This window comes from Neodiprion virginianus, chromosome 1 (genome assembly GCF_021901495.1).
Source record: "Neodiprion virginianus isolate iyNeoVirg1 chromosome 1, iyNeoVirg1.1, whole genome shotgun sequence".
Lineage (NCBI taxonomy): Eukaryota > Metazoa > Arthropoda > Insecta > Hymenoptera > Diprionidae > Neodiprion > Neodiprion virginianus.
The window spans coordinates 18,877,879-18,891,086 of record NC_060877.1 but is presented as its reverse complement, the minus strand read 5'-3'; the positions used below and the strand labels follow the sequence as shown (position 1 = coordinate 18,891,086).

Here is a 13,208-nt window from a genome sequence, read left to right as displayed (position 1 = left end):
AAAATAATTAAAATAGAAATCAATTTTTGTGTGGTGTTTTTTTTTTTTTAACTCACACGGATAATTGTGTGGAGGTTATGATCACGTCAATGTTATTATACTGAGAATGTTAAGCAAGCATTAGTTTGAGTATTTTTACAAGTTGGTACTATACACCAACAAAAATCGTTTTTTAATGACATATTAAATAATTTAATAACTTTAGTTTATAATAAACAGCACTATCAGACGTTCTTTTCATCAATCACAACACAGAGCAACAGCTTTCATACACGTACGGCGTGCTTACAGAAGAACTTGGCGCTAAAAATTTCAAAAAAATTCAGCATTGCGACGTGACATACGCGAGATGGAGCTACTTATTCATTTAAATATTGCCTTTTTTTTATTTATTAAATTATTTAAATACTTATAAACAAAAACAAAATATTTTTTTTTCAAAAATTCTAAAAAAATTTATAGAATCGAAAAACATCAAAAGTTAAGAAATATAAAAATCATGCAAATACCCAATTATTATTTTTTATAGTTGTTATATTTAGGGAATTATTTACGCAATTTAATGCCACTATTATTATAATTTATGACATTATATTTTGTTAATAACAATTAAAAATCTGTTCAGCATATAGTTAGCAGAAAATGATTGGATATTAGATTTTTTTTCCCCCGAATCAACTGGAAATCATTTGGGAAACGCGTATATAAGGTTGGAATAATTTGCGAAATAATTGTTTTATCACAAAAACACGATAAATAAGTCGATCAATTTTTCTGGTATACCCAGTCTCTCAGTCGATATCGCATACCCGATGCGCGCAATATTGTGGGATGTGATTTGGCTATGTTGACGCCGCTCCGTGAACGCCGTGAAAACAATGATTCTGGCTGATGAATGCCTTTGCCAAGAATTTCGCAAATTGCCACGAACAGACACTTTTGGCGTCTGTTTCGTCGAGTCCAAGATTTTTTCGTGGCCGTTAACTAGATAATATTTTTGGGCATAATTCAAAGTCGAGTTGACCTACGCCCTAGAAATATTTATTGATAAAAATTAATTTTATACAATACGCGTCAAATCCAAACGAATTAAAAAACAACAAAAAGTGCGAATATTTATTATTTAGTGCACAATAGGAATGTGTTTTTTCGTATAGATAGGAAACATAGACATTTTCAGTCAGTAAAACAAACATTTTTAACAATAAATAATATTAATAATGCGATAAACTGCGTGTGGAAATAAATCGATTTTTACCTAAATCGAAGGTCATCCGAGAGCAAAATTTTCATCGCAGACCCTCGACAATTACCGCATTATCATAAATTATCCAACTCCGGATGGCCCGACGAACTCAAATGTTCTTCTAGCCGACACGATGAAACTAATGTTTCCTCGGTGAATAATTTATATGGAGCATTCCACCCGAATTCGACCAGGCTCCGACTCTCACCCTTTTCGATTCGACTCGAAATTTTGTATGTCGTTCACTCACATTAGTAAAGGCTACCATATTTTTTTTACATTTTGTTTTTCCATCCCGTTATCGAGTGACAATTCTTTGAAAAAATCTATGAAACCCAATTCAATCAATGATATGTTCTAATTGAAAAGCGGCTTTCCGGCTCCAAGTGTATTGTCTAACGATGTCTTCGATCCACTCGCTTCCGGGCTCGAATTTCGTCTTGTCCTCGTATGGACGACGTTTTTTTCGAATATACGCTGGAAACATTGTAACATCACGTTACGATTGTACAAGCTTGTGAAGAATCCCTAAAAATTCTCAACTATCAACTTACACTTTGGAAATAACAGTCGAGGGCACGAATTTTCCGTTCCGAGTTGTAAGTGATATTAGGTGTCAAAAAGCGTCCGAAGGTTCATCTGGACCAATTGGTTGCATCACAGAATGTACAGATGATTAGTTGATTTCCATACACTCGGTATACTGCTCGAGACGACATTCCGATCAGTTAAGCTTTCAAACAACTGCGACATGCTCTCGAAAACATCCCGTTCGACCACCGCTGATCGATAAGAAACTCGCCCATCTTAGTCATTGGAAAAGTGAAGTTCGCACAGAAAATCAGTGTGAGAGAGACACTGTCCAAGGAATTCGCTCCATCGCTGTTGCATATTCTACAGACAAAACAAAAATTTTATTGTAATTAATACGAAGATATAGGTAAAAACAAAGCGGGTCAAAATTTTACATAAGTCAAGTCATTGAACAAACATATTTTTGTCTATCGACAAAAATTGGTATGCAATAACTTAATATTTCGTCAACAAATTATCCGCGTTGACCCATTTAACAAAGAGAAAAAATTGTGACCGGAGATTTACCTTTGGCACCTTGAAGACAGACAGCTGCCGTCGTCCTAAGCGCTTGCAGTTTTTTCGGCAGCCTGGGTAAGAACAATATTTCTCCATTGTGCACTGTGCTACCAGAAATAAACTCAAAATGAAAATTTGTGATTACACATGACAATATATGAATTTTAACCTCACTTTCATGCTCGTTTTATTCAATCCGTAAATTACAGTTTAATAAAGTATTGAAAATAGCATATGTATTTAAAAAATACCATTTTCTCACCTGCTTAGATGTAATGTGGGGCAATCAGTCACTACACCTTACGATGCTGATTTTTATCACAATAAAAAAATCTTTAGAAAACCCGTTTATACGCGCAAAGACGAAAAGCCAAGAATGTCGTGTAAATGCAAACCCATCTCCTATCTTTGGAGCACTAGCGCTTCCCGTGGCTGCATTTCGAACCCAACCTTTCCTCACTTTCAGGGTCCACGTTTATAATACTTTTCCTGCAGGCGTTCGGGCTCGTTTACTGTAGGCTCCATGGTCAGATGCATGGACCTAGGCCGGTATTCATGGTCAGTGCTTAAAGACCGGACTCGAATAAGACGGTCTTATACGAGGCCTTAAGATGGCGTTTGGTTTCATAGACATCAAACAAGACGGTCTTCATCAAGTCGGTCTTATTCGAAGCGTAACTTACAAGGTTGCACAGTCCAGTCTTATTTGAAATAAGCATTGTCTGGAGCACGCAACATTTCATAGCATCTCAAGACGGTCTTGAACGAACAAGACGATCTTCGCCAAGACGGTCTTAAGCACCGCCTTGAGACCTGACTATGAATACGGGCCCTAGTATTATCGGAACTGTAACATCCGACCGGAACGTCCGAATGTTTTATCGACTATTATTACTGGATGTTACTTTTATCAACTAACCAAACTCGAAGTACGAGAACCTTGTAACCATAAGGAAATAAAACAACTGTCTAATTATTTGGAATATCCCTAGATGGAAATAACCATGACATTCACTAACAAAAGCTTAAAAACCATGTTACGAGATCTTCGCACTACAAAGAGCTATAATATTATTATACATTATTATATACCACTATCATATTAACACCATAATTAACTAACACGATTATATCCAATTATTATATAACACTCGACAATGCCATTTGTGCATTCGGAGCTGAGAGCTATACTATAAGCAACTTACGCTATACCATATAGCCTGGAGTATAGAAGACTGTAAAACCATAGATAAATGTATAACCAATATAATGTAAAGATAGCACTGCTGCAATAATCCATAAAACCAGAGAGTGCAAAACCTTCAAAACCGGGAATACTAATTATCCAGCATGAATTATACTCTCCTCCGTAACTCCGTATTGTAGGCAACACGCGCAACGTTTGGAAGGCAATATAGATCTCCAATGTGAAGCCATACAGAGCTTCATCTAGAGAACACATTAGGAAACTTACCGACGAAACGATCGAAGGTAAATCAACTCGCAATAAACTCAAAGATACATACGTGGCAACGCCCAGTAACAGGCAACCAACAAACATAAGAAAAACATTCTAGAAGCTTCCAAGCCGACTTAAATCAATATAAGAATTAATAATTGCAGAAGAGAATTATATACGAAAGCACACATGCAAACCTGCTCTAAAACTATGAATTATCAAATTGTTAAATACCCTAAATCTGTTAAGATAGTTATAACACAAACACCTAAGAATATTCGCAGCAGCGCGATTCTAATAATGTTAAGCAAATAGCAACTATGTCTCATAAACAATCGCTATTGTACTCCAGGTGAATAACGACAGTAATCAATTATAATACATACGCAATTTTATACAGTTACACGCTATAAAACTAACAAAACGACGAGTAACCAATATGACAATCTTAATATATAGACTTTGTAACGAACACGATAGTAGGAATATTTAAGAAGTAAACAGGAACTAGAATTCAGCGCATCGTGACCCCGAAAATGCACACGGCACTAACATACACCACGAAACATGGGTCACCACTAGCGCATACGCACTGCGATTACCATATTAGGAAGTAGCTGCTGAAAGCACGCCACAGGGGGGAAGAAGCACGGTAGCCGAGGGGCCAAGAGGGGCTTGCGCCCCAACAACAAAGCCCACGCAGAATGGAAAATTACAGAACAACGACCCCGCACCTACACCACCGCACCAGCGCAGCGTTATACCATATGTAAAAGCTTGCAATATAGTAATAGCTAAAGAACTAAGATCACAGGCGTGCATGCGGCGAAGATGTCGTGCTGCGATCGTTCTGCGCAACGATCGACACCTATAAAAACGGCGACCGATCATCGGATCGTCCTCTTGGTTTCTACTACCAGATTCCTCATCTTGTTCCGGTACAATCTCGCGGTAAAATCCTTTTGCCTTTTGCATTTAAACTTTTCATACAACGTTACTCTGCCCAAAAGTCCAGCGAGCTTTCAGCTCCATTTTGTCATATTAATTTAAGATCTTACACTAAGTACCTCCGTTTTTGTGACTTGAAATATTGAACTTATAAAATAAATCCAAGTTAATCAAAGTATCCAAATATATTAAAATTAATCATTCCGTTAAATCCTCTCACCAATCTACGCTGCAAGTCATCATATCCAGATTATTCTCAAAAGGTAAGCCAATTAATTAAATCTTTTATCCAATAATTACTCCTTCCTCGGTTCGTTCGATTAGAGCGACAGAATGCCCGTTGTCCGGTGTATTTCAATACTTTATCGGTAATTGGTGACCCAAACTACTGATGTGAGTGTAACTGTAGCTGTGTGAACGATTGCGGTGTCTAGCATCTGGAAATTTCCACCGGGTACCGTTCCGACGTCACAGGGACCACGGTCTTAACCATGGAAACATAAAGATAGACTGAGCGCTCCTATAAGAGGCACTGACAATTACATATAAGGGACAGAAATATACCGGGAGTACTACTCTCTCTTTTCAATCGGCGTCATGGTGGAAGACAACGAAGCAGTGGAAGTGGAACAGCTATAGATATAGGCGCATGATTTCACCTCATTCTCCTCTACCGCCTCGATCCCCGCCACAAATATCGTCAGAGGGAGAAAGGAGTACTCCCGGCATATTTCTGTCCTTTAAATGTTTGTTTCAAGCGGCTCATAATAGCGCTCAGTCTATCTTTATAAGTCTATGGTCTTAACGGGACGGAGCATACATGCCGTGACCCCCGTGAAGTTGGCCCCCTGAAGTTGTTATTTTTAAATCTAATTAATGCAATTCGTTTGAGAATCGTTTGAGAGGGTTTGAGAGTAAAGAAGAATCGTTTGAGAGTTAGTAGTTTTTCCGGAAAATTGAGTTCAATTTTGGGTGTGAAGTTGGCCCCCATGTTTTCTATCTCCTCAAAAAATGGACTTGGACGTTTAATTTTTTTTTAATCGTTTGAGAATCGTTTAAGAGGATTTGAGAGTAGAAAAAAACTGTTAGAGATTTAATATTTTAATTGATATTAAATAATTATTCAATGTGCGATTTCCCCTAGGATTAGAGTACTTCCGGTGTGCGCATTGTGTGTGCGCACTGTATAGGCGCAACATGTCTGCACAGTGCGTCTGAAATCAGCTGTAGCGACCGAGATTGACGAAGAAATACGAGTTTCGAGGATGCGGATTACCGTAAATCGAACGGGTACGAGATGGACATGGAGACGAAGCTGAGCAATTTTCTCTCAATGACACCAATGGTAAGAGAAGAATTGGATGAAACTATTGGAAAAAGACACGAGCGTCTAAAACGGGAAACTTGACGAAATATTTTTAACGCAGTGCAACAGAAAGTGAAATCTTTTATAGAACGCCAAAATTGATATTTACTTGCAGATAAGGAATAATGCACTCATAATTGGAAGAAACGTAGAATGTCGATGGGCTTATAATATATGTCAGCGATGTTCCTGTTCGTCTATCCCAAGATTTCTGTGTTCTCAGATCTTGTAAATCTTGGACCGTGCTTGCAACGATCTTGCGAACGATTCATGTTACTCGGCTAGGCGTAATATCCCTTGTCGCATTTACAAGGTAAATAAACTGTGTAGCTTTTGCGCAGCGAAAAAAATTGTGGGACAAATACCATGACTAAAAATTTCACAACAAAGCTATAAAATAAATGTCATTTTTTTTAGTTCTCACTATATCACGTATCGTTTCCCTGTATTTATAACCCCTGAATTCCCACAAGCTTCAATATTTGTTCACAACTCGACGATGTTTGGCAAGATCATTGAAAAAACGTCGGATAAATTTATTATACGACTTTATTCCAAAAGTTCTTTCGCTCTTTGAACATTATTGCTCTCGTTGGAATGTTGCTCAATTTTTTGAAGGATTAATTAATTTTGTTACTGGAGAACACACGATGAAACAGAAACACCAGTTTCTTCGACGCAGAACACTCACGACCAGCCTCCAGCTGATTTTAGATACACTGCGCATGTACACCGCGCATATCCATTGCGCAGGCCGGAAGTGCTCGGAAACTAGGGGAAATCATGGGGAAATCAATCACTCAATAATTATGGAATATCAATTAAAATATTGACTCTCTAACAGTTTTTTTCTACTCTTAAATCCTCTCAAACGATTCTCAAAGGATTAAAAAAAAAATTGAACGTCCAAGTCCATTTTTTGAGGAGATAGAAAATATGGGGGCCAACTTCACACCCAAAATTGAAATTAATTTTCCGGAAAAACTACTAACTCTCAAACGATTTTTCTTTACTCTCAAACCCTCTCAAACGATTCTCAAACGAATTGCATTAATTAGAATTAAAAATAATAACTTCGGGGGGCCAACTTCACGGAGGTCATGCCGTGCGGGGCCGAGCCGTAAGACCATGGAGACTAGAGTAAAGGAGTCCGAACGCATATGGCGGAATCGTCGAAAAGTGGTTCGTGAAAGTGATGAAAGATCTTGTAGTTTGGGATGTATTCGCAAGCGATACCCGCGCTTGGTTACGAATAGGATACGCTGACGGAGCCCGTAGTAGTAGCGCTGCCAGGCGGATACAATCCGCGGATCGTTCATCACTTTCACTGACTATTTGGCTAGCATTGCGTTCGGACTCCTTACTTCTAGTCACCATGCGTAAGACGGAAAGGGGTTACAGGGTTTGTAATGATTCAAATATAACCGCTCATTGTACACGGCACGATCGGATGAGGTTAGACCCAGGGAGTGGGGCACCTGGTCGCAAATTTAAGGAGAAAATTATGAGGCTTGGTCTACGTCTCTCTAGGAGGAAGGAGGTGCGGAGGTTTTCCTCTCTGAAAAGAACTCGTAATCGATCCAAAATCGACCATTTAAAAATAATAAAGTAAATCTAAACTACGAGGACATACCTATTAAATTAAAAATTAAACACTCCAAAACCCAAGCCCAAATTTAAAACGAGACGATATAGAACGAGAAATAATAAAAGTGCAATAAACAAATATAGTGCCTTGACGAAAGACGCTTATTGACAATTATTTATAATCTCAAGCATATCCACCAGTTTTAACCATATACACTGTTTTAAACCATATACACCTGGAATGAATGAATTGTGGAATGGATGAATGAATGAATTTTAAACCTAATGACGGCTCATGTGTGGATATATTTATAAATAAATTAAAATTTTCACTCTACTACTCATAGTTTATAAAAGATTTTTAATATTGATTTCGAATAATTTTTAATTTTCAAATAATCTTATAGGTTCCGCCATCTTGACCACCCCACTCACAGTGCCATCTGTCGAACAAAATTTGAAGTTTTAATGGAATACGAGACAATAATCGATTGCTCTAACTTATGAAATTTATCGATTATAATATATACAATTTCAATTGGGAAAGGGACAGTCATTAGGATCACGAATAAAAATACGTACTAATTTTTATTACTTGAGTTTACAAAGTCATTGCCCTTTGAAAAGCAAAAGTTTATTAAAGTTCTGCCTATCACTAACATTAGTTATCATATTTTTACCAATATAAAATAATTGGGTTTTAACATATTTTTGAACAATTGCCCGAATTAAATACACTCGATGATTATATCGTGCGTCCATGAGGAAAGTGCGCACCTTATGCGCGTGCGTCAAGTCGTTTGAATTTTATTGGCTGACAGTTACCACCTGATTGAGCAGCCAACGCGATACCAATCGCAACTGTCAGAAAGTGGTCAGAGCCCACAGGTAGCGGTGGGCTCCTAGGAACATTTTCTGATTTTTTTTTAGAATTTAAAAAAAATCATAGCTTAGAAACTAGATCACGGCCCATGATGAAGTTTATACAAGTTTTTGAACAGTAAGAAAGAAACATCCTCTGAAATTTTTGTTGAAAAAAATTATGCCGCTTTTGAGAAATCTCAAAATCTAACATTCTTTGAGCTTTCACGGGTTTCCAGCAGCTCCGATAACTTTTTGCATAATTTACAACTTTTTTCATGGAATCAATAGTTTTTGAGTAATACTTAATTACAATTCGAACGTTTCCAATTTCCGCACATATTATACCAAATGCTAACGTCTAAGCGTCGTCGAGTAAGAATCTTTAAAAAATCACAAACACTCTCGACAAGTAACAGAAAGTTTTCACGAAGTTTAAACAAATTCAAAGAGGGTCAGTCTTATGGGCAGGTCGATCTGACGTGGAAAGCCCCCTATACAGTTGCAGGCAATCTAGTTCTACGACGTTATGATGTGTGTGAGGAATGTCGGAATGTTCTCCAAAATAATATCGAATACTCGTCTTCAACATCAAAGTTAGTCGACGTGAAGTCCCGAGGGCGACTAATACACGCTAATACACATTTCGTAAAGCTAATAACGTTTGTTGAGTCTTGCTTCGCTAAACACGCTCGCGATAAAAATGTCTTTAATTTAACACTAGCTGAAATACTTTCTAATTATAATTTTACGTTTCCCTGCATGAAGCATGCTTCTAAAGTATTCTCCGTCTCTATATTTTATTATATTATACGGCTAAGAATGCGTCAACTCACGTATCAAGAGAATCAAAAGAAACAAAAATGTTTCGTTGTACAGAATAAACTGGCTAAATTGAGAAAAGAATAAAATATTTTGTACATATGTAATGCGTCCATTACTTTTTGTATTCCTATCTATCCTCTGTTCCTCTACTTTCACATTCACATAATAAAACAATTGTTAAAAAATACAAATTTACAGACGAAACATTACGCCAGAAAAATTAACAGTACTATTAAAACAAAACGGTATTGGGTTACCTGCGTCGACCACGAGCGAGACAAGCACTCTTCCACTGCACTACTAGTCGATACTATATAAATTCATGTATTAGTGTCTCAAATGTCGTGTACCCCAGCTTAGGATTCACAGTTTGTCTGACAATTAATAAACTCTGTTTTGTGTTTCGCTGGGTTCTCTGGGGGTAGAATAAAGGAGGCGACACGTGCGTGCGGTTCGAGTGTGCTCGATGGGAATGCCGTGGGCCGGCGAACGCCCTAGCGCCTAGTGACCCTTTTGTTTACCAGGTGGCGCTCGAGCTCCGGTCCCACAACATCTCCCCTTTATTATAATAGCAGTACAATGAGGTTTTTTTTTTTTTTTTTTTTTTTTTTTTTTTTTTTTTTTTTTTTTTTTTTTTTTTTTTTTTTTTCACATCGATGAATACAATTTTGGCGGACTTAACATTAAACTTACATGACACGCTTTTTTATTTCTAAATACTAGGACGGGGTCCAATAATCTTTCCACCACGACGGTCTATTCGTTTGCCTCTGAGGTCTAGACGTGGTTTCCGATCGGGTTATTTCGCTTGGTGGCTCGGTTACGGTTTCGACGGGATTGTCGTCCTCCGTCGCGCTACTCGCCTCGGATTCGTCGTTGAGCCTTATCCGAGGTCGCTGTTTTGGGAGGCATTTTTTCTACCTTAGGGCGAATACTGTTTTGTTCTGCTTCCTCTACCCTTCTACCCTTATTGACTAAAGATGGACCGGAGCTTGGATCGTCGACTACCCCAGGACTGTAGTTACTTGAACTCGGATCAAATTTTTTATATGGCGCCGGTACGAGGTGAAAACGGTTACGTCGGATCCTTCCGTTGCTTGTTAGTACCCAATAGGATCTAGGCTCGCCTGAAGGGCTTTGTATTTTTCCATACGTCCTGAGATCGATACTGGGTCTATGGGATCGATCCAAACTGGGTCTCCTGCTTTGAGTGGAGATAATTCAACGGCGCGGTGTCTAGAGTTAAAATTACGAGCTTGCCGCATTTTTCGAGCTGCCTCGTCGCCTTTGAGCTTTTTTGTAACGCTGACAGCTGGTAGAAGCCTGCTTGGCAGCGTTGGAATGCTCGATTTAATCCGTCTTGACAAAAATAATTCTGCGGGGCTGAAACCGTTTTCCAGGGGTGTGCTTCTATATGCAAGCAGGGCTAGGTGGATATCGTCGTCCTTGGACTTTTTTATTAAGTTTTTTGCTGTTTTTACCGCTGCTTCTACCGCTCCGTTGCTTTGCGGGAAGTGAGGTGAGCTTGTCACCGATAGAAATCCGTATTGGTCGGCGAACAGCTTAAATTCGGACGTGAACTGTGGACCGTTGTCCGAACGAACGATATCCGGCAAACCATACCTTGAAAACGCTTCCTTACAAACCTCTATGATCGCTTTCGAACTTAACGATCCGAGACGGAAAAACTCGAAGTACCGCGAGTAGTAGTCGGTGATAATAACGTACCAATAGTCTAGTTTAAAGAGATCTATGCCTATTTTCTGCCACGGTCTGGTCGGGAAATCTTCCTGTATGAAGGGTTGGCTCGGGTTAACTCGATGCTCTACACAATTTGGGCAGTTGAGTATTAGGTTTTTTAGTTGCGTCGATAGACCCAGCCACCAAATGGCTTGTTTTGCTCTGTCTCTGCACCTCGTGATACCTAAATGGCCCTCGTGTAGGCGAAGTAATAATTCTTTTTGGAGCCTGCGCGGAACTACCAAACGGCTGTTGTACAGTAGGAGATCGTCGCCGATCGAGAAGTGGTGTTTGAGTGGCGCGTACTCTTTCAACTCGGTCGGGATCTGATTTTTCGACGGCCATTTGGTTGCGCAGAACTTTTTTAGTAACTGACAAATTGCGTCTTTTCCTTGTTCGTCGCGGACTTTATGCAACATGTCATTTGAGGCTGGAAGGCTCTTGATAGTGGCCAATACAAAATCAGAAGTGTCCTGTTCGATTACATTGGTATTCGCGTTTCTTTTTTCTGGGTTGCGAGATAGAGCATCGGCCAGTACCAAGGATTTTCCGGGGGTGTATTTTACGGTATAGCTGTAACGCATAAGGCGAAGACGGAAACGTTGCAAACGCGGCGTTAAATCGTCCAGAGGCGTTGTTTGAAGAATTTGAAGGAGGGGCTTGTGATCCGTTTCGAAGGTTATCGTGATTCCAACTATATAATCCGCGAATTTTTCGGCTGCGTACGTCAAGGCTAGAGCCTCTTTCTCGATTTGGGAATAACGTTGTTCGGTAGGTGTTAAAGTGTACGAACCGTAGGCGACAATCTGCCGCTCCTCGCTATTCCCCTGCAAAAGAACAAAACCGATACCGTAGCTTGAAGCATCTGCTTGAATCCATATAGGTTTTGAATAGTCGTACAGAGCCAGGATGGGAGCTGCTGCTAAAAGTTCTTTTATTTTCCGAAACGCGTTTTTTTGAGCTGAGTCCCACACGAACGCTGAATTTTTCTTTAAGAGAGAATTGAGGGGTTCAAGGATGGTAGACCTGTTCGGAAGGAACTTTGCGGCAAAATTGACCATCCCGAGGAATTGCATTAAGGACGTTTTGTTTGTAGGCTCCGGAAAATTTTGTATGGCCGAAACTCTTTCTGGCAAAATTTTTATGCCCTGAGCTGAGACTAAGTGCCCAAGGAACTGCACCTCTTGCACGCCGATTATACATTTTGACTGATTTAGCGTTATTCCTTCCTTACTGATACGTTTCAGAGCCTCTCTCAAGGTCGCGTCATGCTGCTCCATGGATTCCCCATAGATCAGTATATCGTCCATGTGAACAATTACGTTTGTCATGTCGTCAAAAATTCTCGAAAAGACCTCCGCGAACAAGTCTGGCGCTGAATTTATTCCGAACGGTAGTCTTTTAAACGCATATCTCCCTAACGGGGTAATGAAAGTCGTTAGTTCTTGGCTCTCGCGATCCAACTTTATCTGGTAAAATCCCGATTTAGCGTCTAGTTTGCTGAAGAATTTAGCCCGTCTCATACGTGCCAGAGAAATATCGACATTTAAAATTGGGAAGACAGGCCTTAGTATGTTCTTATTGACCTGAGTGTAATCTCCGCAAACTCGAACCATTTCGCCTTTCGGAATGCAAACTATAGGGCTACACCACTTTGTCGGCTCTTTTACGCGCTCTATTACATCGTCTTTTTCCATCTTGGCTAATTCGATCTTTAACTTAGGAAGCAGCGGTATCGGTACTGATCGAGGGACTGACTGGCTGAACGGAATAATATCGCGCTTTAGATGAATTTTAAATTCTTGCTTGAAATTTCCGAGGCCCTTAAAAATTTTCGGAAATTCTTGCTCGATGCGCACCGACGAATTTTCACTAGCCTGGAGCGGGCCCATTATTCGCACCAGGTTAAAGATTTTAATCGCGTCTTTTCCGAAAAGGTTCTTCCGAAGGTTTTTTATTATGCAACATCGCACCTGTTTAGCATGACTGTTGATTCTTATCGTTACGGGCAGCACTTCGACTACATCTAAATATTTCCCATCGGGACCCTGCACATTCATTTTTTTTTGAATTATCTTACCGAG

At 39.4% G+C, this 13,208-nt stretch overlaps 1 protein-coding gene and 2 long non-coding RNA genes across 3 annotated transcripts; 1 reads left to right on the top strand and 2 right to left on the bottom strand.

Moving 5' to 3' along the window:
- Positions 1-936: 936 nt before the first annotated feature.
- Positions 937-2,874, bottom strand: LOC124297319 (uncharacterized). Its single transcript, XR_006906575.1, has 4 exons — positions 2,601-2,874; positions 2,348-2,459; positions 1,801-2,140; positions 937-1,723 (listed from the first exon to the last, which is right to left on the bottom strand). It is a non-coding gene; the product is annotated as an uncharacterized LOC124297319 (long non-coding RNA).
- A 3,086-nt stretch (positions 2,875-5,960) lies between these two features.
- On the top strand, positions 5,961-6,370 carry LOC124297326 (uncharacterized). The gene is made up of 2 exons (XR_006906576.1): positions 5,961-6,090; positions 6,227-6,370. It is a non-coding gene; the product is annotated as an uncharacterized LOC124297326 (long non-coding RNA).
- Positions 6,371-10,484: 4,114 nt separating this feature from the next.
- LOC124310223 (uncharacterized protein K02A2.6-like) lies at positions 10,485-12,821 on the bottom strand. Its single transcript, XM_046774033.1, has one exon. It carries the CDS (start codon positions 12,819-12,821, stop codon positions 10,485-10,487), a length of 2,337 nt encoding a protein of 778 aa, XP_046629989.1.
- Positions 12,822-13,208: the final 387 nt, after the last annotated feature.

Coding starts and splice junctions, on each gene's coding strand:
- LOC124310223 (XM_046774033.1), bottom strand. CDS start 12,821: ATGGAAAAAGACGATGTAATAGAGCGCGTAAAAGAGCCGACAAAGTGG.